The 24,847-nt window shown below is 38.8% G+C and overlaps 2 protein-coding genes across 15 annotated transcripts in view; one reads left to right on the plus strand and one right to left on the minus strand.

Annotated features, from left to right (window-relative positions):
- ALG11 (ALG11 alpha-1,2-mannosyltransferase) overlaps positions 1–6,996 on the plus strand; it is a 17,913-nt gene extending 10,917 nt beyond the window's left edge. Inside the window, exons 4-5 of one of the 2 annotated variants that reach the window (XM_029209764.1) lie at positions 1,721–1,996; positions 2,729–6,996. In XM_029209764.1, the coding sequence (XP_029065597.1) occupies positions 1,721–1,992 (272 nt within the window). In that variant the 3' untranslated portion in view covers positions 1,993–1,996; positions 2,729–6,996. Of the gene's footprint in view, positions 1–1,720 lie in introns of both variants that reach the window. The other variant, XM_029209763.1, reaches the window with a different exon arrangement.
- Positions 6,997–7,211: 215 nt separating this feature from the next.
- LOC114887950 (serine/threonine-protein kinase Nek5-like) overlaps positions 7,212–24,847 on the minus strand; it is a 62,864-nt gene continuing 45,228 nt past the window's right edge. For 4 of the 13 annotated variants that reach the window (XM_029209741.1, XM_029209738.1, XM_029209746.1 and 1 more), the window contains 5 exons: positions 23,675–23,827; positions 22,491–22,628; positions 17,069–17,167; positions 14,087–14,195; positions 7,212–7,714 (listed from right to left, as the gene is read on the minus strand). In XM_029209741.1, the coding sequence (XP_029065574.1) occupies positions 7,540–7,714; positions 14,087–14,195; positions 17,069–17,167; positions 22,491–22,628; positions 23,675–23,827 (674 nt within the window). In that variant the 3' untranslated portion in view covers positions 7,212–7,539. Of the gene's footprint in view, positions 7,715–14,086; positions 14,196–17,067; positions 17,168–20,474; positions 21,659–22,490; positions 23,828–24,847 lie in introns of those variants that run through there. The other 9 variants (XM_029209745.1, XM_029209740.1, XM_029209739.1 and 6 more) reach the window with 6 other exon arrangements.

A 24,847-nucleotide genomic window follows, 5' to 3' on the forward strand; every position in this document is an offset into this window, starting at 1 on the left:
TGTGTGTGTGTGTGTGTGTGTGTGTGTGTGTGTGTGTGTGTGTGTGTACGTGTACACACCCTCACAGAGACTTTGTTCTTACGAGTTTGAGCTAGCTTAAGGGCTGATAGGAAGGGGCCAGTAGAGAGGGAGAAGTAGAGGGAGAGGGTAAAATTGATTAGGTCAAAGTCTCCAAGAAAGTACAGAGGAACGGTATCCAGCCTGGAACAGAATATTATGGTGTAATCCATATTTTTCAAATAAGAGTTCAAATTAAAGCATTAGCAGAAAATTCTGTAGAGATTTCACCCGTGTTGCAGAAACAGTTGTTAATGATTTAACTTCTCTCCTGTGCATCTAGGATGATATCAGCCTGTACTATCCTTTGGAGAAGTAAGAAAACAGTAAACCAAATCATTTTCTGAAGGGCTTAGTTCCCCCTAGAAACATGGGTAAGAAAGGCTGGCTAGAATAATTTATATCCTAACCTACATCATTTGGCAGAAACTAATCAAAACTTTCATTTAGTTCAGCACTGCTATTGGGCGGCACACAGTTGTCTCAGATTTGCCAGAAATTCAGGCAGTAACAGAAGCACCAGCTTTACTTAGTGTGCCTCACGAAGATGGCTTACTTTTTTCCTGTTTTCTCCTAATGCTGTAATTTGAACATTTTGTTTTTGATACCTTTTTTTTCTAATTCAGGAATATTTTATATTTTCAAATTATTTAGGAATTCTTTAATTAGAAAAATAAAGGCAATGGGATTATCTTTCAGGTTCTAAAGGTACCCATGAATTAAATCACTCACATCCCCCTCTTAAAAAACACAACAAAACCTTAAATCACATTGCTGTTAAGTTTTCTTACAGTAAGAAATAAGACCAACCTGTGCTAGAGTACAAAAACCTGAAATTCTAAAAAAACAAAAAAAACCCGGAAATTCCGAGCATGAAAATAATTTATTGATTAGACATCTGGTTTATTCAAGCATAAGGCCTACCAAAGATAGAATTAACACAGCTCATGGAATAGGCTGCTTTGTCTCAGATTTCCTGGGGACAAAATTTATGCATTCTGTACTACAGCCTCACCCTAAAGCATTCACATGTGCTTGATATTAACTTGAATAGGATGTGAGAAACTTTCTGTACACTCAACTTGGCAAGTGTCATTAGTGATGCAACTTTCAGAAACATTCTTAGGCACAAGAAATAGCGCTGCCTGCAGTGAGAGTCTTTGACAAAGAAAAGAGTATCATTAAATATAATCTTACAAATAGGAAGAAAAATATACACACTTTTGCCAATGGATTGCTTCACATATCAGGAAAAATGTCACAAGCAGAGATTTTCTTTCGATGAGATTAAAACACCGATACTCAACTTTTAATGTTTTTGATATCTTTTTTACCCCTTTTTATCTTTTAATATCCACTAGCTATCTACCATCTTGCTAATAACATTCTCTACTTTGCTTTATTATCTGCAGTATATTTACTTTTTATAGACTGTTCTTCTATCTGCTTGTCTGTTTTAGTAAAGACAAGTAGCATTATTATGAAGCTTTGATGACTAAAAAACGTAAAATTATTTTCACCAGGGAAGTTAAACGAGTGCATTTGTAGACATACATTTACTTAAATCGCCCGTGAATCTTAAAATTTGTAAAGGGTTCTGCTCATCCTTGTTCTTATGAACACATTCAGAAACTTAAAAGATGACATGATTTCTGTTTCTCAGGAATTGTTGAGTGTATGGCAGCCGGCACGATTGTCCTTGCACACAATTCAGGGGGCCCGAAGCTCGACATTGTCGTTCCTCACCAAGGCGAGAGAACTGGCTTTCTGGCTGAAAGTGAAGAAGACTACGCTGAGACTATGGCCCATATTCTTTCCATGTCTGCGGAAAAGAGACTCCAAATCAGGAACAATGCTCGTGCATCTGTAAGCAGATTCTCCGATCAGGAGTTTGAAGTGACATTCCTAACGTCTGTGGAAAAATTATTTCAGTAATTCCGTATCTGTACAAACTAGAGATATTTTATATAAAATGGTTAGATACCTTCATATGTTAATATTTTTCTAAACTCATTCCCTATTGTAATAAAGTTAGTCTAAGCAAGGCCCTCAGCAGTATGTATATAACCAAGGTATTTATTTCAGTGGAAACAGGCAAAATTACCTAAGTGGAAAAGGTAACCTTATATAGTTTAAATATAAAAATCTTAGACTAGTGTTTGGTCTCAAATTCTGAAAAATATGGGTCTGAAAGAAAAAAATGAACAATCTTAATTTTGGTATAATCCATATTTTTAAAATACTATTTATCAAATCACTTTACTTTAGAAATCAGGAAAGAGAATTTCCTTTTAGAAAAAAGGAAATATTGGGGAAAAAATGGGTGATTGATAATTGATTAGTACTTTAGAATTATTTTGACATTTTTGGAACACAGAAAAATTCTGGTACGTTTAAATTCAAGCAATATTGTGGATAAAATTTTTGAATCTATCTAATGATCCTCTTAAAAGAACAAAAACTTTAAGCAGAGTTAATCATGTTCTAAAAGCATGTAGTCAGAAGACAGGCTCACTGTGATTGCTCTATGTGTGTGCGTGGGCATGTAGAGACCAGGGTACTGCCAGTAATCCTTTCCATTAACTAGGTATTTGTGAAAATAGTTTTATGTTTAGTGCTATCAGTACATTTTTTGGACCTCTCATTTTCCCTTAACATTTTCATGTCCCAGAGGCTATAAGTCAGCTTTTTGAAGTCATTCAAGAGGTCTGAGTCAGAACATCGCGGTAAGTTGTTTTTCTGATATTGAAGGTATAATTGGATCCATCCACATGGTCTCTGTAATCAGCATCATGCACTGTAAGATAGTGAGGTGGCATTTTGAAAAGAGCACTGGACTAGCAGTAGAATAGCTGGATCTGACCTCAGCTTCATCATTTACAAACATCTGACCTTTTGACACTAAAGCTGCTTCCTAATCGTTCTGAGTGTCAGCTTCTTTCTCTGTAACCTGGAGATGGTAATGGCTGTCCTCACTGCCTTTCATAGTTGTAAAGAAAACAGGGAACACAGAAAGTATGTGAAAGTACTTTGAAAATTATAAAAGTTACTTTAAAGGTAACAATATATAGTAAATGTCTTCTAGAATCCTATCTTTATCAATGCATTACGATCCTTTGTAGATTCTTGTTACTAAGCCAGTAACTAGGAATCAGTATAATTTAACAGGACTCCTATCCTGAATAACTAGCATGGAAAAGTGAATATATACATGTGCAAATATGGCTGTTGAGCCTATAACTTTTGACATTTTCTGCGTACATAATCAGTTTCTTCTAGTTCAGTAAATTGACCTCCTTCACAGTCTGATACACCTCTGTGTTACGGGCATGTGAAAGAGGTACATTTTTCCTTTCCAGTCTCCTCTTGTCCATTCATCAATCCACCCAGCTTCGTTATCTGCTTCCAATTACATTATTGATTCGTCTGCAGGCCATCTTCTGTCATCAGATCAAAAAGCACCAAAACAGAGTCCCAGGATGTTCTGACACACCAGAGTAGCTTTGTGTTGGAGAGTATTCAATTTAGAAAAGAAAAACTGGTGGAAATTGGAGCTGGAAGGAGCCCTACAAATTCTCTAGTCCAATTTTCTCTTATTTTCAACTTTACAGACAGGAACAATTTAAAGAACTTTGATTCTGTCAGTATCACAAAGTTGTTTAATGACAAAATCAGGATTACCACCCGGGGGTTCTGACCCCCCAGCCCGGTGCTTTTTCTTATAGCTAGTCTTTGAAGTAAGATTCATTACCACTGTCCACTCACCTTACCCATCTACCCAAAGAAAATCATGGGACTGAAGATAAAGAAATTGAAATGGACAGAGCAAAAGTAGAGGATATAGGAAAGGAAGAAAGGATTCTGAAATTCCACAAAATATTTTTTAAGCTAATTTCTTCAAAATGATTTTCATTTATCACAAACCTATCATTAGAAATTTTGCATATATGTTTCCTTTCAGTGTTCCTAATGTGGTGTTAAATGTTTGTTTGTTTCTGAATACTTGATACCATGAAGAATGTCAAAGCAATATGTCAGCTACTGTCTGCCTGGAGAAATTGAGTGACTATTAATTCCTGGAAGACACTGCTTTTGAGTGGTCCAAACATGCTGTTTTGAACCTACAGCAGTGGTGATTCACATTCTTATTTCCAGTTGTGCATAACAAACTACATGTTACATGTTCTTTGTATAGTAATTATTTGTATCTAAATATGATTTAGATTTGATAGGTACAAAGTCTATATCTAAGTAAGATCTAAAGAAGTGGTTTTATTATCTTAGATACTTTTCCCAGTACAGTGCCTTTACACCCCTCATGTAGTCTCCCAATTCTGAATTATTTATTATCTACTGCTAATATTCCCAAGCTCCACATGCCAAGAATTTTTTTTAAAGAAAGAAAACAAGTTTTTAAAGGCAAAACAAAACTGTTTTGCCTCTTGTACCCAGGAATAGGTTGTCAGGTTTAATAGATTTTTTTAAATGAATATTATTTCAGACATATAAAATGCTACAGAGCTTCATACACTTTAATAATTTTCAGTGTATTTTACAAAGTCATATTCCAGACAAAAATATGAGATAGGTGCCAGTGATTATCAGTGCTTTCAGAATATTTGTGTATTTAATTATGTAAATGTGCCCTAGACTCCAGAACTATGATATGAATAAATAAATACGTGAAGGTGTGTCTGCTAAATGTGTCAGTGGGTACAATGAAAAAGTTACTTCCCACACTACTATATATAAAATAGATAACTAATAAGAACCTACTGTATAGCACAAGGAACTCGAGTACACTCAATACTCTGTGGTGACCTGTATGGGAAAAGAATCTAAAAAAGAGTGGATATATGTATATGTATAACTGATTCACTTTGCTGTACAGCAGAAACTAACAGAACATTGTAAATCAGCTATACTCCAATAAAAATTTTTTTAAAAATTTACTTCCATTAAACCACAACAAGAAGCTATGCAAATTACTAGAATCAAATTATGCCCATGTGATTTGCCCTACCTCACCCACTATTCCTCTTTCCCGACCCTAATTAAGGCCACCCTTGGCTTTGGAGAAGCATCAGTTCCAATACTCTAGTGCTATGTGCTCACTCGGATCATGCATAACTGTTACAAGACACTTAGAAGGGAGATTAAGGGTTGATAACTCTTCTTGGTACTATTTAAAGAATGATCAAGTTGATAGATATCATACATAGTTACCAAAACGCATGATTTTTCTAACAAAATTTATTCTAAAGACATGCAGGTCTGATCAATAGTTTCAATTTAACAGATGTAGCCAAGCCTAAAACCAGAGTAAAGTAATCAGAACTGGGCCTCAAGAACATGATTAAGGTGACAGTGTGTGTAAGATAGGTAAGGTGAATTGGGCTGGAGCAGGTTGAAAAACCTTGCAGATACGCATACTTATCACATTGAATACTTCCTAATTTACAGCAAAGAACTCAAAATCTTAGAATGAATGATAAGGGTGGGTGGCTGTTACCTAAAGGAGATTTTAGCCAAGCATCTTGTTATTGGAGCAAACCTGATATGTTTACTCTTAAACACTGACCTTAAACATTCCTTTTTTTTTTTTTTCCTGTATATAATTGATCTTTGGGATTTTTCAGGAACCACGTTTCATTTTCCATGCTTTCAGGTACTGTTTAGAATGAGGATGATACCAGCAGATTCAGTGTCTGAACCAGATAATGTCCTGAAAGTAAATTAAACATGTATATACTGACCACTAAAAGAGCTGTAGAATTAAAGATGCTTCAATCCCTCAGGGTCATGTGTTACCTAGTTTGAAACTAACATAATGGTGAGAAATTGTTAAATATTCTTAGCCTCATGATGTGACCATACTGAGCCCTAAAAGAGTAGAATGTACTCTATACATCAAGTTGGAAGAACAGCCCCTCAGACATCACCAGGAAAATAAAGATAGAAAAGACTGGACACATCCCAGTTAGGGAAATCTTGACCCTTACATGCCCCACATTTAATATTATACCAAATGTAAATGCTAAGCAGACCTTAGGAATAATTTGACCAACCACTCCTCATCTTTGTTTACTTGGTTCAGCAATGCATCAATGTGCCAACTTAGTTTTATTTTCATTATAGACCAGCTATTTCAGGCCGAATTCTACCACTTAGATATAACCACTCTTGTCCTTCATAGCAGCAGGTACAACAAGTATCTGCTAAGCTCCAGGCACATGTTCAACACTGGGATTGTTATAATTAATACAAAAAGTTTAAGTCTAGTTTCCTGCCTCAAAGGGCTTACAGTCTTAATGAGGAAATTGTATTAGTATTTACTTACTCAGTTAAGAAACATTGCTAGCATGGTGCTAAGCGCTATATATAAAAAGATCATCATAAGAAACAAAGACCAGATATAGTCCCTGCCTTCCAGAAGTTTATAGTCTATACATTTGAAACTATTAGAAAATAATTCAATGAAACAATAAAATTATTATTTGGTACATAATTGACATGCCTTGTTCCTCTCCTTACTCCTGTAAGTGTCAACATCAGCTTCAGAAAAGCATGTTCAATATACCTTAAGAAATTTCAAAGTCATCGTTTTATAAAACGACAGATTCATTATTTTAAATGAATGAGTTTGTATATTAGTTTTCTATCACTAGTTACAAATGACCACAAACTTAGTTAAAACAACAAAAATTTATTATCTTACACTTCCATAGGTCAGAAATCTAAAGTGGATTTCACTAGGCTAAAACCAAGGCGTTGGCAGAGCTGCATTCCTTCGGCAGGCCTTAGGGGTGAATCCGTTGCCCTGCCTTTCCCAGCTTCTAGAGGCTGCCTGCATTCCTTGGCTTGTGGCTCCTTCCTCCATCTTCAAAGGCAGCAGCATCAAGCTGAATCCCTCTCAGTGGCCACCTCTCTGGTTCTCTCCTTTCCCTCCCTCCTCCACTTTCAAAGACGCTTGTGCTTACATTGAGCCCACCTGAATAATCCAAGATACCCTCCCTATTTTAAGGTCAGCGGATTAGCAACCTTAATTCCCCTCTGCCAGGTAAAAATATATTCACATTTTTGGGTGCATGTGGGGTGAGGGGAGCCACATTACTCTGCCAACCACACATATTATCTGAAAGATTTCTTAGCGTAAAAATATTAATTTTAAATAATTTTAAAATTATTTTAAAAAATTTAAATAATTTTAATTATTTAATTAAATTTTATTAATTTTCATTAATTCAGAAGTTAGTCCTGTTGTCTAAATTGAGAAGAAAACTAATAAAGCCTTGGGATTACTGGAAAACCCTTACAATAAATGTATATTTATGACTGCTCCCAAAGAGACACTGTAATAGATACTAACTTGTTATTTAAGAAAAAGTTCAATGATCACACTTGTATATTTTGACTGGTGGTTGATGTTCCTGGGTCTTCATCAACAATACAAATTTTGTCATCAGATGGAGTAAAAATACTCTACAAACCCTCATTTAATTCTGCATATTTCTGTATGCCTATCCCCTCTTTCTTTTCAGCATCCTTAGAGGAACTGGAAACCTCTTCCCTTTTTTCTGCCTCTTTGGAAGTAGAGAGTTTTTCCAGGGATTCTACTACTTCATTTCTCAACTCATCTTCAGATTCTTCAAAATTTCTGAAATAATAAGCAGTAAAAAGTCAACTTTGGGATATCAAAACACAAATGAATACATGTGAAAATTAGTGTCCCTTCTCATGCCCCACCCCCACTTGACCAGTTTGAAAGTTGCTTTTCCACCCAGGTAATAAATTATCATATCAGTCTGGTTTCTCTAAGGATGATAAACAACCAATGTTGGGAGAATCAGTATTCTGTTTAGCTGGATTTGTGTGCAATAACTTTTATATTTATTAATATCCATCTACTCTTAGTTTAAAAGAAGAGGAGGGAAGAGAAAAAAAAGAAAAAAAATAATACAACGGCTGCCATATATTGAGCCCTTCCTATGTGCCAGTCACTCCCTGGAGCACTTTATACATACTATATTTCTTCTACTAATAACAACACTTGAGGTGGACATTATCATCATCCATTTATAAAGAAGCTGGGCTCAGAGAGGTTCAAAAAAAGTGCCCAAGGTCTCACAGCTCTTAACTATTAGGACCAGGAATTGAAATTGTGTCTAAGGCTGCAACACTGATGCTTTTAGAAAAGAAGAAGGGAAGAGACCAAGAAAACTATCTCAAAGATCACAGATATTTAAGGGGCAAAGGAAAGAAACCTAGGAGGAGCTGGTAGGAACCAAGAGTGTTCGTCATGGAAGCCAAGGGAGCAGAGAATTTCCAGAGAGAGGGAGCAGTCACATAAGATGAGGACTGAGAAATGATCATCGGACTCGGCAATTTCAAGGTAATAGATGACCTTTGCAGGAATATTTCAGAGTTCTCTGCAGCCGGAGCCATCAATATAGTGGATCAAGAAAGCTATGGGAGGTTTAAAAAAGTGATGACAATGAGCTAAAACTCCTCTGAGGGGAGCCCTGCTCTGAAAGGACAGTATTATCTCAAGAACATAAGGGGAATGGGGTTTTTTGGTGTTTTTCAAGATGGGAGAGATTTGGGCATGTTTATAAGCTGAGAGGAAGTAAGTAATAGATGTTGAAAATACAGGAGAAAGGTAGATTAATTGATAGCAACATGGTCACTGAGGAAAGGCTGGGACTTAGAGCACCTGTGTAAGGAGGAGCTTTCAACAGGAAGGGAGACTGCTTTCCTCTGAGAAGGAAGATAGGGAGGGAGAAGGAGTCAAGGACGCATGTGTAAAAAATTCATGGATCTACACAAGAGGTAATTCCACCTACAAAACACCCCCTCTGTGAAGTAGAAGGCAGGGTACGTGATGAGAGCAAGGTGGATGGGGGTGAGTGTGCACGACTGAGGGTTTGGAGGGAAGCTGACCAGGCATAGGGTTGCTAGGTATCACAGAGGACTCCCCTGAAATTGGAGACCATCAATTCGGGGTGGACCAGTAATTATAGCTCCCATGTGTTAAGCTGCCATTACTCAGGTATGTGCTTACACAAAATCTTGCCTTTGTCTCCATTCCTCTACAATGTAATATGTCCGTGTGAATTTCTTTTCATTGATCCTGCTTGATTATTCTTTTATTTCCCAGATATCATGATTCGTGGCTTTCAATCATTCCAAAAAGTTCACGGCTATAATTGCTTTGAATATTGCTCTTCATTTATTCTCTTCTGGAATTCCTTTAAGATATACATTGAGCCTTCGTGCCTCTCAACACTTCTTTCACATTTTCGACCATTTTTTCCCCCTCAGATCTATCTTCTAGTTACTAATTCCTTCATTAACTCTATCCTGTTTTTAAACTCCTGAATTTTAATTTCTATTGGAAGATTTTTTTCACGTTCAGAAGTTCTATTGGTTGATTATCAAATCTTCCTGTTCTTTTTTGATAGACCTGCTTTTTTCTCATGTTTTCTTATTTTAATTAAATAATTTTAACTACACAATAGTAATTATTATGCAAATATTAAATACTCATATTATCGGAAGTTGTTTATGACCTAATTTAGCTATTTGTTGTGTTTGCTGTCTCTCATAGTGGATTTAATCTTTAATTGTGAGCCCATCTTCAGCAGTGCTTTAGTGAGAAATTCACTGTAACCTGGATTGAGGCTATATCCCTCCAGAGTGTTCTATATGTATTTCTTCTAGAGATCCCAGAGTATTACAATCTCTTACTGCTAATTTTAATGTTAATTGTTCAATGTACATGTTTCTAGACCATCCAAGTGTTGTAAATTCAAACTCCAAATCTGAGTGAAGGCAAATCCATGGTTATAAATTTCTCAGGAAGTATTTTTCTCCCAGAGATTGAGCCAAGACAGAGAAGCCACATTCCTGAGCTTTTTTCCTAGACCACCCTTGCACTGAAGAGCAGCTCTTCAAGGGTTCCATTTAGGAAGAATAGAGGGGAACCCAATGAAGAAACCAAAAACCTGTCAGATATCTAGGAGATAGGAAAGAAAGGAGGGAAGAAAATTTTAAAAACAAAACCAAAAAAACCCCACAAAATACAAAAGAACTTCCAAAACAAAATGAGCCTGCAAACTGAAATTCCAAAACACAAGAATAAATCTAATGGTAAGAAAGGTAAGGTGGGCAACAATTTTTTTTTTTAAGTTGGACCATTGAACTAACTCGAGATGAAATTATTATTATTTTATTTATTTATTTATTTTTTGGGACGTGGGCCTCTCACTGTTGTGGCCTCTCCCGTTGCGGAGCACAGGCTCCGGACGCGCAGGCTCAGCGGCCATGGCTCACAAGCCCAGCCATTCCGCGGCATGTGGGATCTTTCCGGACCGGAGCACGAACCCGTGTCCCCTGCATCGGCAGGCGGGCTCTCAACCACTGCGCCACCAGGGAAGCCCAAGAGATGAAATTATTTTTATGGAGGCACTGGAAGAAATTTTCACATATTGGGGTATGGGGAAGTCATTCTGGCTTATACATGATTTGGCCTATACTTTATGTGACCTGGAACAGCCTGTCTTATGGCCAAACACACTTGTACATCTGCTTTAACCATTAAAGAGTGTCAACTCTGGGAGCTTCCTTGGTGGCACAGAGGTTAAGAATCCGCCTGCCAGTGCAGGGGACACAGGTTCAAGCCCTGGTCCGGGAAGATCCCACATGCCGCAAAGCAACTAAGCCCATGCGCCACAACTACTGAGCCTGTGCTCTAGAACCCGGGAGCCACAACTACTGAAGCCCGCGCAATGAGAAGCCCGCACACCACAACGAAGAGTAGCCCCCCTCGCAACTAGAGAAAACCCGTGTGCAGCAACAAAGACCCAACGCAGCCAAAAATAAATTTAAAAAAAAGTGTCCACTCTGAATATAGGGATAAATGATCCCTGTTCCTATGACACCAATGCTAAAATACTCCTTCAAAGATGAGGGTCCCTTCCCAGACACCAAGGTCATCCTGACTCGCTGTGTATGTGCTAATGGCTCTTTTGAAACCTTGAAGGAAGGTACCCCTGTCATGTTTGATGTTTGTTCTTTGTTCTGATAAGATATAAAACTGTACTGAAAACCATGCTTCTCCAGAGGGCTTTCTTCTTCCTTGGTGGAGTCTACGCTCCTGGTCTATAGTTCTCAGTTTTGCTTGAATAAAACTCTCTTCTATTCTTTATTATAGATTGTTTATAATTGGCATCGACAGAAGATTTTGATAAAGCCCTTAAAGTAAGTATGCTCAACAAGAGAAATTAAAGCACAACATCCATTTTAAAATGTTTTTAAATTATGGGAAACAATTATGCAAGAATGAAGCAAGAACATATAAATATAAGAAAAAATAATTATAAATATTAGGAAATATGTAATCATTTAAGTTAAAAACCTAATAGATGATACCCAGAGAGAATTGGAAAACAGTATTCAAGAATTCACCTAGATTGAAACAAAGAATAAAAAATATGAAAGGGGACTTCCCTGGTGGTTCAGTGGGCAAGACTCCATGCTCCCAAGGCAGGGGGGCCAGGGATCGGGGAACTAGATCCTGCATGCATGCCGCAACTAAGAGTCTGCATGCCACAATTAAGAACCGGTGCAGCCTAAATACATAAATACTTTTTTAAAAAATATGAACGTACAACTAGGTGTTATTGGGGACAGATTGAGAAGCTCTAGAATGTATCTAATTGGAGAGCCAAAATGGAGGGAATAAGAAAAGTGATATTTGGAGAAATAATAGGTAAAAAATTTCCAGAACTAAAGAAAGTCATGAGTTCTCAGAAGAAAGTGAACCAAGGAGGATAAAAGATAAATCCAGACTTAGAGATATCATACCAAAACATAAGAATGAAAGAAGGAAAAGTAAGTTATGAAAGTACTAGGGAGAGAGTTAGCACATCTACAAAGGAAAAACAATTAGATGATAGCAGATTTCGCATCAGCAATAATAGAGACCAGGAGAAAAAGGAAGAGGCTGAGAAAATTCTCCCCTCCCCTCCCTCCCTCCCTCCCTCCCTCCCTTCCTTCCTTCTTCCATCCCTCCCTCCTTCCTCCCTCCCTCCCTCCTTCCTCCCTCCTTTATTTGCTAGACAGGTTGATTCCAATGTTCCCATGGAAAAACAAACAAGTAAGACTAGACAGGAAAATTATGAACAATGAAAGGCCCCCCAGACAATAAAACATATTATAAACATGTTTATAATAATTAGACTAGAAAGAATAGGAATTGGATAGAAATACACATAAAAATGTTGTATATCATAAAAGTGGCACTTCAAATTGGTATCAAAAATAAAGATTTTTAATAAATGGCATTGGAATAAGTAAGGAGTTATTTGGGGAAAAAATTAAGTTGGAGCCACACTTTACAGTACAAGTAAAATTCAAGATGAACAAAATATTTAACTAAATAGAAAACTAAATCATAAAAGTACTAAAAAAATTCTGGTATCATTTTTTATTAAATAATTGATAAATCTAAGTAAACAAAAGTAAGAAATTTCCTCATGGCACAAGTCACTATAAATACAATCAAAAAGCAAACAAAAAACGGGAAAATATTCTTGAAACATATTACAGCTAAAAGACTAATTTCCCTAAAATACAAAAAGTTCCCCAAATCAACACAATGTTAATAGCCTAAATTTTTTAAATGACTAAGGCTATAAATAAAACTGATTCCCAAAGGAGGAAATAAAGATGGATCTTAAGCATATGGAAAGGCAACCTTACTCATAAAAGAAATGCTAATTAAAACAAACCTGAAATGGCATTTTAAAATCTATCAACTGTGAAATGATCCTAAGTTTGGTAACACACTGAGCAAGGAAATGTACAAGGAAACAGGCACTTCCATACCCTGTCAGTGGAACTGTTCATAGGTGTAACCTCTGTGAAGGGCAATTTGACACTATCCAATTACAAATGTACATACTCTTTGACACAACACTTTGCTGTTCTGGGAATTTAAACTCTCTATATACTACTGTTTGTATATTATGATAGGTACTCAAGATACACTGTTAAGTGATAAAAGGAAGTTGCGAGATAGTATCTACATTATGAAACTGTTTCTATAAAAAAGAAAAGGAATATACACATACCAAGGTATACAGATTTGCTTACATTTTAATGGAATTTCTCAGAAGAAGTATGCACAAGAAGCAGATTGGATTGGTTGACTCTGGGGAGGGGAATTGTGTGGCAGAGGTAATGAGATAGCAGAAAGACTATGAAAAGAATATACCTTTTGAATTTGGAACCATGTAAATATATTACCTATTTTAAAAGTAAATTATAATAAAAATTTTAAACTTCAAAGGACTCCAAATTTTAGAACTAATTAGAGAGTTCAGTGAGGTTACAGGATACAACATCAATAGTGTTCCATACACTAGCAGTAGCCAAAATGTAGTAGGAGAAAAATGACCCCATTAATAATGGCAACAACAAAAAAGTTAAGTGGTATCTATATCATGAAGAAAACTATAAAAATACTGAAGAATATTTTAAAAGGCATAAATAGATGGAGAGCTATACTATATTCATGGATGTTAGGACTTATAATCACAAAGATGTGAATTCCCATAAATTAATCAACAAATGTAATCTCATTCTCATCAAAATCCCAACAAGCTTTTTCATGACACTTTACAAGAGAATGAAAGGATGTATACGTTGAGTAAAAAGCAACAGCGAAGATAATTTTGAAGAAAATGATATGGAGACTAGAGGAAGCTGTGAGGACTAGCCATACCAGATATCAAAAGGTACAATAAAGCCATAGTAACTGACAGAATATCACTGATGCAGGAAGGGAAAACAAAGCCATTGGAAAAGAATGGAGAACCCAGAGACAAACCCATGTATATAAGAAAACTTGGTCTCCTTAGCTGGGTCTTTGAGGCTATATTCTATGCCTCAACAACAGCATTTTAACTTTTTACCATTTTTACTATATCCCGCGCTTCCCTTCGGCATCTAGGTATGACCTACTTACGTATCATCATCATCAGATCTTGGTGCTGGTTGTTCTTCTTCTACTTCAATGTCAGAGGCCACTTCTACCTTCCCCTCTTCTTTAGGAAGCCATTGTTTTAATGGTCCCACTGTTAAATGACAGAAAGAGAGATTAAAGCATCCCAGCCTATACATCTCAAGAGGGACATATACTAAAAATCCTATATTGAACATCAACCACAATGGTAAAACCTTTGAATAATTTCCATTAAAAACAGAGAATAGACAGGTGACAACTGACACCAACTATTCCGCATTGTACTGAAGGTAGTAGGCAACACAAGAGAAAGAAGAATAAGGATCAGAGATGAAGAGACAAAATAATCCCACTTTGGGAGTAGATGCTTTGATTGTATAGAAAATTTAAGAAAATCTTGTAAAAACTTAAGACTTTCCAACATTATTGCACTACCCTTATCCTTCGTTGTTTTTATACCCAGTATTCAGTTTATGGTTACGGTTAATCACTGATGTCTGCATAGAAAACCCAAAGCACACACCCACAATTTTATCTTTTTTGGTGAGGGGAGGAAGGAGGTGAGGGGGTGAATTAATTGTTGTTATTTAAAATGTACTTTTTGGGAATTCCCTGGCGGTCCAGCGGTTAGGACTCCGTGCCTTCACTGCCAAGGGTGTGGGTTCAATCTCTGGTTGGGGAACTAAGACCCTGCAAGCCCCACGGCTCAGCCAAAAAAAAAAAATCTTGACTCTTGTGATTTCAAATAATGCCCACATACTATTAAATACTTTGCAAACACTAAAAAAAGAATGAGGTAAGCCAGACTCTTAAAAATTAAAATTAAAAAAAAAAATGTACTTTTTTTCTCTTGGGAAAAAAATCAGAATGAAGGTAGTACAATATTTAATTTCTTTATAGAAAGCAGCATCCCCTCAACAACTCTAAGATTCCAATGATTATGAGATGCACATATTTTATACACCAATAGCAAAGAAAATGTTCCCAATAAAATGGGACAATGTTTTCTTAGCCCTTAGAATTTATATATATATATTTTTTTTTTTTTTTTTTGCGGTACACGGGCCTCTCACTGTTGCGGAGCACAGGCTCTGGATGCGCAGGCTCAGCGGCCATGGCTCACAGGCCCAGCCGCTCCGCGGCATGTGGGATCTTCCCGGACCGGGGCACGAACCTGTGTCCCCTGCATCGGCAGGCGGACTCTCAACAACTGCGCCACCAGGGAAGCCCAGAATTTATATTTTATATAAATTACTATAAGAACTCTTTTAATCCTTCCTAAGCATACATTTTTAATCATATCACTCTTGTATATTCATAAAAATGAAAATATAGGTGAAAAAATTGGATAAGGTATAACTAAAATTCCTCACATTCACAGTATTACTCCTCTGAATTGTTATTTTTTTAACATATCAATCAAATTTTTTTGGATCCCAATTCAAAGAGACCATAATAGAACAATTCATGAGACAAGGAATTCTGAATTGCTTTTTGAGTCGATGTCTGAGATTTTTTTGTTTGTGGTAAAAGAAAAAATAACATAAATTTACCCTCTTAACAATTTCCAAGTGTACAGTACAGTATTGTTAACTATATGCATTGTTGTACAGCAACTCTCTAGAACTTTTTCATCTTGCGTGACTGAAACTCTACTCCCACTGAAAAACAACTCCCTATATCCCCCTCCCCCCAGCCTCTGGAAATCACCATTATACTTTTTAAGAATTTGACTCCTGTAAATACCTCACCTAAGGGGAATCTTGCAGTATTTATCTTTCAAGACTGGTTTACTTCACTTAGCATAATGTCCTCAAGGTTCACCTATGTTGTAGCTTATGACAGGATTTCTTTCTTTTTTTAACACTGAATAATAATGTATTGTATGTATATACCACATTTTCTTTATCCATTCATCCACTGATGAACATTTAGGTTGCTTCCACATCTTAGCTATTGTGAATAATGGTACATTGAACATGGGTGTGCAAAAACATCTCTTCGAGACCTTGTTTTCAATTCTTTTGTATATATACCCAGACTCGGGATTGCTGGATCAGGCAGTTCTATTTTAAATTTTTTAAGGAACTGCCATACCATTTTCCATAATGGCTGCACTATTTTACAATTCTACCAATGGTGCATAAGGGTTCCAATTATTCCACATACTTGTTATTTTCTGGTGTTTTTTTTTTTTTTATGGTGGCCATCGAATGAGTGTGAGATGATAGGTCTTTGTGGTTTTTGTTTTGTTTTTTTAAAATTTTTATTTATTATTTTTGGCTGTGTCGGGTCTTCATTGCTGCACGCGGGCACGCGGGCTTTCTTTAGTTGTGGCAGTGGGGGCTACTCTTCGTTGTAGTGCTCGGACTTCTCATTGCAGTGGCTTCTCTTGTTGTGGAGCATGGGCTCCAGGCACGTGGGCTTCATTAGTTGCGGCACGCGGGCTCAAGCTGCTCCGTGGCGTGTGGGATCTTCCAGGTGCAGGGCTCGAACCCGTGTCCCCTGCATTGGCAGGCGGATTCTTAACCACTGTGCCACCAGGGAAGCCCCTCTTTGTGGTTTTGATTTAAAGTTACTGATGATTAATGATGTTGAGCATCTTTTCATATGCCTGTCAATGATGTCTGTTTTTTTCCCTACAAAAACCTGGGTGCAATCAAGAACATTGTTGAGACAGATTTTCTTAAAAGAATCCACAAAAGAACTAAAAGAATTCACAGAGAATTTAAAATGCTGGTTTCTTAAGTGGGCTTTAAAATTATGTAGAGCTAGCCTACTTTCAACTACCACTTTAGGAATTTTGCTAAGTATGTCTACAATAGTTAGCTTTTCCAGAATAATAAACTACCACATAACTTAGTGGCTTAAAACAGTAACCATTTATATAGGTCACAATTCTGCAGTTGGGCGATTTGGGCTGGGTTCAGCTGGTCGGCTCTTCCAGTCTCAGCTGGGCCCCTCATGGCATCTGCAGTCACTTGCCTGGCCACCTGGAGGTTGGCTGGTCTAGCATGGCTTCACTTGGGATGGCTTGTCTCTCTGCTCCACACGGTCCCTCATTTTCCAGCAGGGCAACTGGAGCTAGTTGAGAGATGGACAGGATTCCAAAAGAAAGAGCAGAAGCTCCTTAAATACTCAGATTTGCCACACCATCACTTCCGGTGCATTCTACTGGCCTAAGCAAATCACAAGGCCAGTCAAGACTCAAGGGAAGAGGGGAAGAAAAACATTTAATGACAGAGGAGCTGCAAAGTCATACTGCAAAGGGCATGGATACAGGGAAGAGTGAAGGACTGTGCTCATGTTTGTAATCTATCATAACATACCTTTCCCACACAAACTGTACAACCATCTGGTTCCTAGGTGTCTAAAGAGTATTTCACTTTAGTCTCCAGGAAAAAAAAAAATCCCTACCCTCTGTTAGCAAGTGGGATTAAAAATAGGAACTTTCCTCCAAAGGCGGAATTAAGAGCAAAGTGTGGCTTTTAAAATTTTTTTTCGGTAAACTGTTACATGACTGCTCATGTACACACAAGTAGAAATCTCACCACACTTACATTTAGCTATTTAAATCAACATATTTCATCCCAAATCATAGCCCATGTTACTTCCTAAAGCGCATTAAACAAATGAAACAGATTGATATATCTCATCTATGAGGTAGTCTGGCTAATTAAAAGCAAGCCAGAGTATTCCTCCTGGTGTGGGAATCTGACAGTTTTTATTTTCCTGTCTTAGGAAGACAGTTTTAGGAGGCTCTTATTTTTGTTTAACAGGATAGAAGAAAGAATGAAAGGCTAACTACAGAAATGTAAATCAGCTGTTATCAGGATGTGCAACTATGATGTTACCAAGGCAACTGTGTGGCCTGAAAACTTACACTAGAAAAATAGAGGTTACCTTCCCACCAAGGATTCCCTTGGAGTGGTTAAACTATAAACAAAATTACTGACCTGAATTAATTATGCACATGTAAAAAAATACTTCTCTTTGAAAGAGTGTCACTCTTACTAGTTAGATTCATTTAAAAGGATTTTGTAAAGCCTTGCTATTTCAAACTTTTTAAAATTAGCACAAATTAAACATGTACTTGATAAACCCTCATTTTTATTTATTTATTTTTAATTAATTAATTTTATTTATTTATTTTTTTTGCATTGGGTCTTCGTTGCTGTGCGTGGGCTTTCTCTAGTGGCAGAGAGCTGGGGCTACTCTTCATTGCGGTGCACGGGCTTCTCATTACAGTGGCTTCTCTTGTTGCGGAGCATGGGCTCTAGGTGGACAGGCTTCAGTAGTTGTGGCATGCGGGCTCAGTAGTTGTGGTGCACAGGCTCACTAGTTGTGGCTCGCGAGTTCTAGAGCACAGGCTCAGTAGTTGTGGCACACGGGCTTAGTTGCTCCACGGCATGTGGGATCTTCCCGGACCAGGGCTCAAACCCGTGTCCCCTGCATTGGCAGGCAGATTCTTAACCACTGCGCCAGATTCTTAACACTATTCTTAACCATTCTTAACCACTGAGGAAAAGTCCAAACCCTCATTTTCAAATGGAATTTAGAACTAGAAACATCAAAGGAATTTATCTTCAAGGAGTTGGATATTTAAGCTAAAGACTGACAAACGATATATGAATCATGCTTAAATGTACGACAACGAATCCTTAAATGCCTTTATAAATTGTGTCTATTACACCTGTAATCAAAGTTATTAAAATCTACACATGCAGAAAGTCTTTACAAAGACTCCATAGAGCTGTAAGAATAATTAGCATTGTAATTTCCTTATCCAACTTGATAGCAATACAAATATTGGCAATCCCATGCCTTTACATAAAGTGATAGTAAAAACGTGCTATGGCTGTATTTTCATTCACAAAGACATGGTGGGGCTTCCCTGGTGGCGCAGTGGTTGAGAGTCTGCCTGCCGATGCAGGGGACACGGGTTCGTGCCTCGGTCCGGGAGGATCCCACATGCCGCAGAGCGGCTGGGCCCGTGAGCCATGGCCGCTGGGCCTGCGCGTCCGGAGCCTGTGCTCCGCAACGGGCGAGGCCACAACAGTGAGAGGCCCGCGTACCGCAAAACAAAAAACAAAAACAAAGGCATGGTGACTTACTAAGTTCTGGGCAATATACCAGGCGCTAGGGATGGAGAGGCCAAGTGGGGTGGTGATCAAGACAAAGCTCTCAGAAGCTTATAGTCTAGTGAGGAAGAAAGATATTAAATAGGAAACTAAAGTGAACTTTACTTTTATGATCAGAGAATTACAGTGTCTTGTGGGATATTAAGCAGGGAAACCAAACTTAGAGGAATGCAAAGGAGACGTGCCCTGATGTTTTCTCAGGCATTTAAAACAGTGGTTCCTGGGGGACTTCCTGATGGTCCAGTGTTAAGACTCGGGCTTCCATGGCAGGGAGGTGTTTCAATCCCAAAAAAAACAAAAACAAAAATAAAACAGAAACACAAAAACAGTGGTTCTGGGCTTCTCTGGTGTTGCAGTGGTTAAGAATCTGCCTGCCAATGCAGGGGACATGGGTTCGAGCCCTGGTCCTGGAGGGTCCCACATACCACGGAGCAGCTGGGCCTGTGCACCCCAACTACTGAGCCTGAGCTCTAGAGCCCATGAGCCACAACTACTGAGCCCGCGAGCCACAACTACTGATGAAGCCTGCCCACCTACAGCCCATACTCCACAACAAGAGAAGCCACCGCAAAAAGAAGCCACCGCAATGAGAAGCCCGCACAACACAACAAAGAGTAGCCCCTGCTCGCCACAACTAGAGAAAGCCCGCGTGCAGCAACGAAGACCCAATGCAGCCAAAAATAAATAAATAAATTTATAAAAACAAACAAAAAACCAGTGGTTCCTTGTCAGTGGTACACAGGCAGTAGTTTAATTGAGATCCAGGTTTTTAATAGCAATCTCTAAAATTTCAAATAAAATTGCTACTGCATCTTTTTATGGCCTGAATTTAAATGATAAACATAATAAGGAAATGTCTTTCATGCCTTTAACCAATATTTGAGTGTGAACGAATTTGAGTATGAGACTGAATTCATGTGAAATTGTCAGAGGCAACTAACAGAGAAAAGACAGAGAGACCGTAGACAAACTTGAGGATTTACAGAAAGCTTATTAGAATTTTTTGGATTAAAGGGAAGCATGTCAATCAAGTTACAGGCTCTTCCACTCATTCATTCCAATTATTAACTGATTAAGAATCTCCTATATTCCAGACACCTTTGTAAAGCCCTGTTCGGCAATATAGCGAAAAGCAGGGAGGGAAGGGTATCTGCTGGTAAAACATCAGGAATGGCCGGGAGGTTGCATCAGAGTGAAATCTTACAGGAGGAATTACTTTGGCAAAGGGAGGAGTCTTTAGAAAGACTCACCTTTCTAAACTGAGGGAGAAATATTTGCTGATGGAGAAGTGCTAGCAGCCCTGGTGCTGGGAGAGGCCATCCGATCTTGAAGGCACTTAGAGTCTGCAGAGTCTGGATTTTATCCTGAGGGTATGGGAGAATCTTTTGCAGGATTTAAAAGGATTTTTAGGAGTATCTGGCAGGGGTGCAGAGGGAGAGGTAAAGAAAGAAGAGATGACCAGAGACAGGAAGTCAAGCTTGCTACAGGGATAGGAAAGATGGGGTGAGGCCAACAACAGAGTGAGAGGCTGAAAGAGCAGAGAAAACACAGCTCGGGTGGGAGGGCATGCCTGCACCTTTAGCAGGTTACAAAAGAAAATACCTACATTTTGCTTTGAATGCTACCCTTAGAGGCAAATTCCTATGTTTAATCCCACTTGTTAGATTAAATTACTCATATATGCCTAATGTAAAGCCATCCATTTGAAAATGCAGTCAGTTCATGAATTAATTAATTTGGTATGCAAGATCAAATGAAGTTTTCTATGACTCTCTCCAAGAAGCACAGGAACAAACCCAAGAAGACACATCATAGTCACCAGTATGTCACCATCGCAGTGTCCTAAAAGATGGGCGCCCCCCTCCTACCTGGTCTGTGGCCCCAGCCCTTGGCCTCCAGGCCAAGCCAGGCCAGCCCAAAACTTCTTCCCCACCGGCCCCCAGCCCCATCCTTACAGATGATGTTTCTATCCCAGGATAGAAGGGGAGGGGGCAGACATGCAATCACACTGCCGTCTGTGGTTTGAAGGTACTTGAAAGAGAGCCTTGAAGGCAGGGAGGCATTTCCTCTCTCCCTCCCCACTGCACTGCCACCCCCGCCTTGAGTTTTAAGTGTGGCAGCTGAGATAAGTAATAACACCGAAGGACTTCATCTACTCAGGGACTCTGGTCCCTTCTCCGGCGCCTAGATTTTAGTCATACCGTCTTTCTTTCTTTTTTTTTTTTTTTTGGGTACGCAGACCTTCCAGACGCGCAGGCTCAGCGGCCATGGCTCACTGACCCAGCCGCTCCGCGGCATGTGGGATCTTCCCGGACCGGGGCACGAACCTGTGTCCCCTGCATCGGCAGGCGGACTCTCAACCACTGCACCACCAGGGAAGCCCATACCGTCTTTCTCAGTCTCTCAGGCCTGTGGATCTGCAAGTTCTCCCCACCTGAAATATTCGTTCCTCAATAAAATGCTGTCCATTCTTTCAGACTCACCTTTCACAAATATTCCCCTTCTCTTGAGCTTCACAAACGGGCAGACTCACTCTTCAGAAACAGGCGGGTACGACTCTTGCATTATTCTCAGTGCTGTTCTTTAACTTTGTAAGCACACATCCGCCTCCATCACTGTCAGGTTTCTAACCAGGCCTCCGCTCCGCCTCAGCCTCGCATCTCAGCAACCCCAGACCTGAAACCTCGCCCCTGCGCAGGTGTTCTCTGTTTGATACCTGCCTGCCCCAAATGGCTTTGCTCGTAGCAGTTTACACCTGCACACCCAGTGGAGGACCAAATCCCCACTGTGATAGGAATTCCCTCCAACTTTAGAAAGTAACGGTTGGTTTCCCTTAAAGTCAACAGCAGCATAATCTTGCTAAACATTGGAGGCAAGAAAAACCCAAAGCCGAAAAAAACTATATTAAGATGTATTTTACGGCCCCCAGGATGGTAATTTGAGTCTGCTGAAGAGCTGTCAGAATAAACGGGCTCTGTGAGGTAGCACTAAGCACTAGCTCATCACCTACAAAGCCACTGGTCCTTCCTACCTAGCTTTTCATCACTTGTCAACCCATCACATTAGAGAAAATGATCCTACTTTTCTCAGAAGTTCAAGTCTTTTGTTAATGGCGTTTGGAACAGGCTTGGACAAAGCAAATCAGCTTCTGAAAAGGCTTAGACACCCTCCCAATTCTCTCTCCAGGCTATTTTTATCCCCATTCTGCATTTACACCTCTGACAAAATTCCACAGGGGACTATGTTCTTAAAAGTAAACTACATACCAAATTCTCCATCGTTGGCAGAAAATGAGCTACTTGTTAGATGTGCTGCTGTCAAAACACTCATTAAAGTTCCCGGCGTTTCAAGCCGCCACCGTTTCCTGTTTTCTGGAATGCCTTCAATCACGATCACTCGGCCGTCTGAAAAGGAGCCTGGATTATTGAAACTAAAAATGCTTCTTCATTTGAGTTTTTATAAAATCACAGAATGTGAGATCCTTGGAGGTCACCTAATCCTACCCCTCATTTTATTAGCAAGGAAGCTGAGATACAGAAAAGTTTAGTGACAATATTATCATGTACTGTTGGGCAGGAGAGTCATTTTTTGCCCTGTAAACTGGCTGTTTTGGTGTGTTGACATTTCTATTTATTTTAAATTAGGTTTCCCCTCTCACTGTCTCATTGGCTTAGGATGGATTAAATTGTATTATGTTTGCAAGCCCTTTCTTGTAAATTTGATGATATGCAATATATTCTGCAATAGTATAAATATGGGTCAATTCACACACTTTTAATTACTAATCTCAGTGATATACTTACAGACTTCAACTTATAAGATGGGTATAAATTTTAGCTCTCCCCCAGCCCCATGTTATCAAGAAGAACATAGGAAATAAGCAATAAAAATCTCCACCACCTGTAAGATCACATCCAGATATTGCTGGGACTCTCTGCTAAGGAAAGACTATGCCAGAAGCCCAAATGAAAATGGAAGAATTTAGGTTGAAAATATCATCATATCCTAAACACTGCTAACATGGAAATAGCACTTTGGTTTGCAAAGCAAGCTAATATGTATCTTTGCACTGACTCTCTAAATCTTGTGGGACAGCTAATATTTCAGTTCTGATGTTACTGAGGAAAAAACGACCCTCTAAGAAACTGCAAGGGAGTTATTAGCCTAGCACAGGAAGGCAAATGAAGCCACCTGTCCCTCCTTGGGAGGAAGATGGGAACCTGGATCTTTCTTCCTTTACATTCTCATAGCTACAGTGGCCAATTGTCTAGGATAATTAGTAGGCAAGTCTCTGCAGAGGTAGGGTAGAAACCAAAACAAAATCTTTGAAAGGCATTTAATACAAATCTATCGGGATTGTACTGAAAACTGAGAACTGTCAAGTCAGGGTGAGCACAAGCATTTGGGGTGAACACAGCTGCCTTTGGGGCCTCGCTCTCCTCTTGCTGACAATTTGTGCCACTGATGTCAGCTTCACCCTCAGGCACAGTGGAGCAGGTGGAGGTGATGTCGGCCGTGGCCATCATTTGCAGCAGAGTCTGAGGAGACCCAGCATCCCACTGTCTCCTGTCCTCTGCAGCGGCAGCATCTGGAATGAACAACCCTGGGTATAAGGAAATAACTCGTTGATCTCAAAGCAGTCAAAGTGTGACTAACTGCAAGAAATAGTTCTTAGGAAACCTGGAGTCCATCAGCTGGTAACTTCAAAAGCAGAGAAATCAAGACCCTCAATCTAATACAGATTGCTATGGACCGAATGTTTGTGTGCCCCCTCAAATTCATATGCTGAAACTTAATGCCCAGTGTGATGGTATTAGGACGAGGGGCTGTGGAGAGGTGATTAGGTCATGAGGGTGGAGCCTCACGAATAGGATTAATGCTCCTATGAAACAGACCTCAGAGAGCTCCCTCATCTTTTCCGCTAAGTGAGGACACAGCAAAAAGATGGAATTGGGCCCTCACCAGACCCTGAATCTGCCAGCATCATGGTCTTGGACTTTCCAGCCTCCATAACTGTGCAAAATAAATGTTGTTTATAAGTCTCCCAGTTTATGGTATTTTGTTACAGTGGCCTGAATAGACTAAGACATAGATAGATCATAACTTACAAGACTGAAATTATAAACAGGTTTAAAATTGTTTCACTTTTATTATTAACATTTGACTGACTAGCCAATGTATTTAACGCTGAAGAAATATTAACGGCATGGATGGACAAATTCTTGAGGCATTTATGTGAACTTTAGTCAGGTTCCACAGAAATGCAACTGTTCCATTACCTTAATTTAAAAAATAACTTGTGTTATCATTTTCTTTATTAGTATGTTTCATTATAAGAACTCTGGAGATCAGATAAGTAGAAGAAGGAAACAAAAATTACCACAATCCCACTCTCCAGAGACCTAAAATTTCAAAATTTCCTTCTCGCATATAGTTTCTGCTTCGTTTTGAAACAAAAAAGGGGCCAAATGTTACACACCCTTTTATAACTTGTTCTTTTCAATTAGCAACATACCATACCTGTATTATTAAATATTGTTCTACACCACCATTTTAAAGAAAACATGGTATTCTGTTTCATGGATATATTATAACCTAACTAATTCTTTTTTGCTGGATTTTT

The sequence above is a fragment of the Monodon monoceros genome, unplaced genomic scaffold (assembly GCF_005190385.1).
Source record: "Monodon monoceros isolate NGI ecotype Baffin Bay Population unplaced genomic scaffold, NGI_Narwhal_1 Super_Scaffold_8, whole genome shotgun sequence".
In the NCBI taxonomy this organism is placed as follows: Eukaryota; Metazoa; Chordata; class Mammalia; order Artiodactyla; family Monodontidae; genus Monodon; species Monodon monoceros.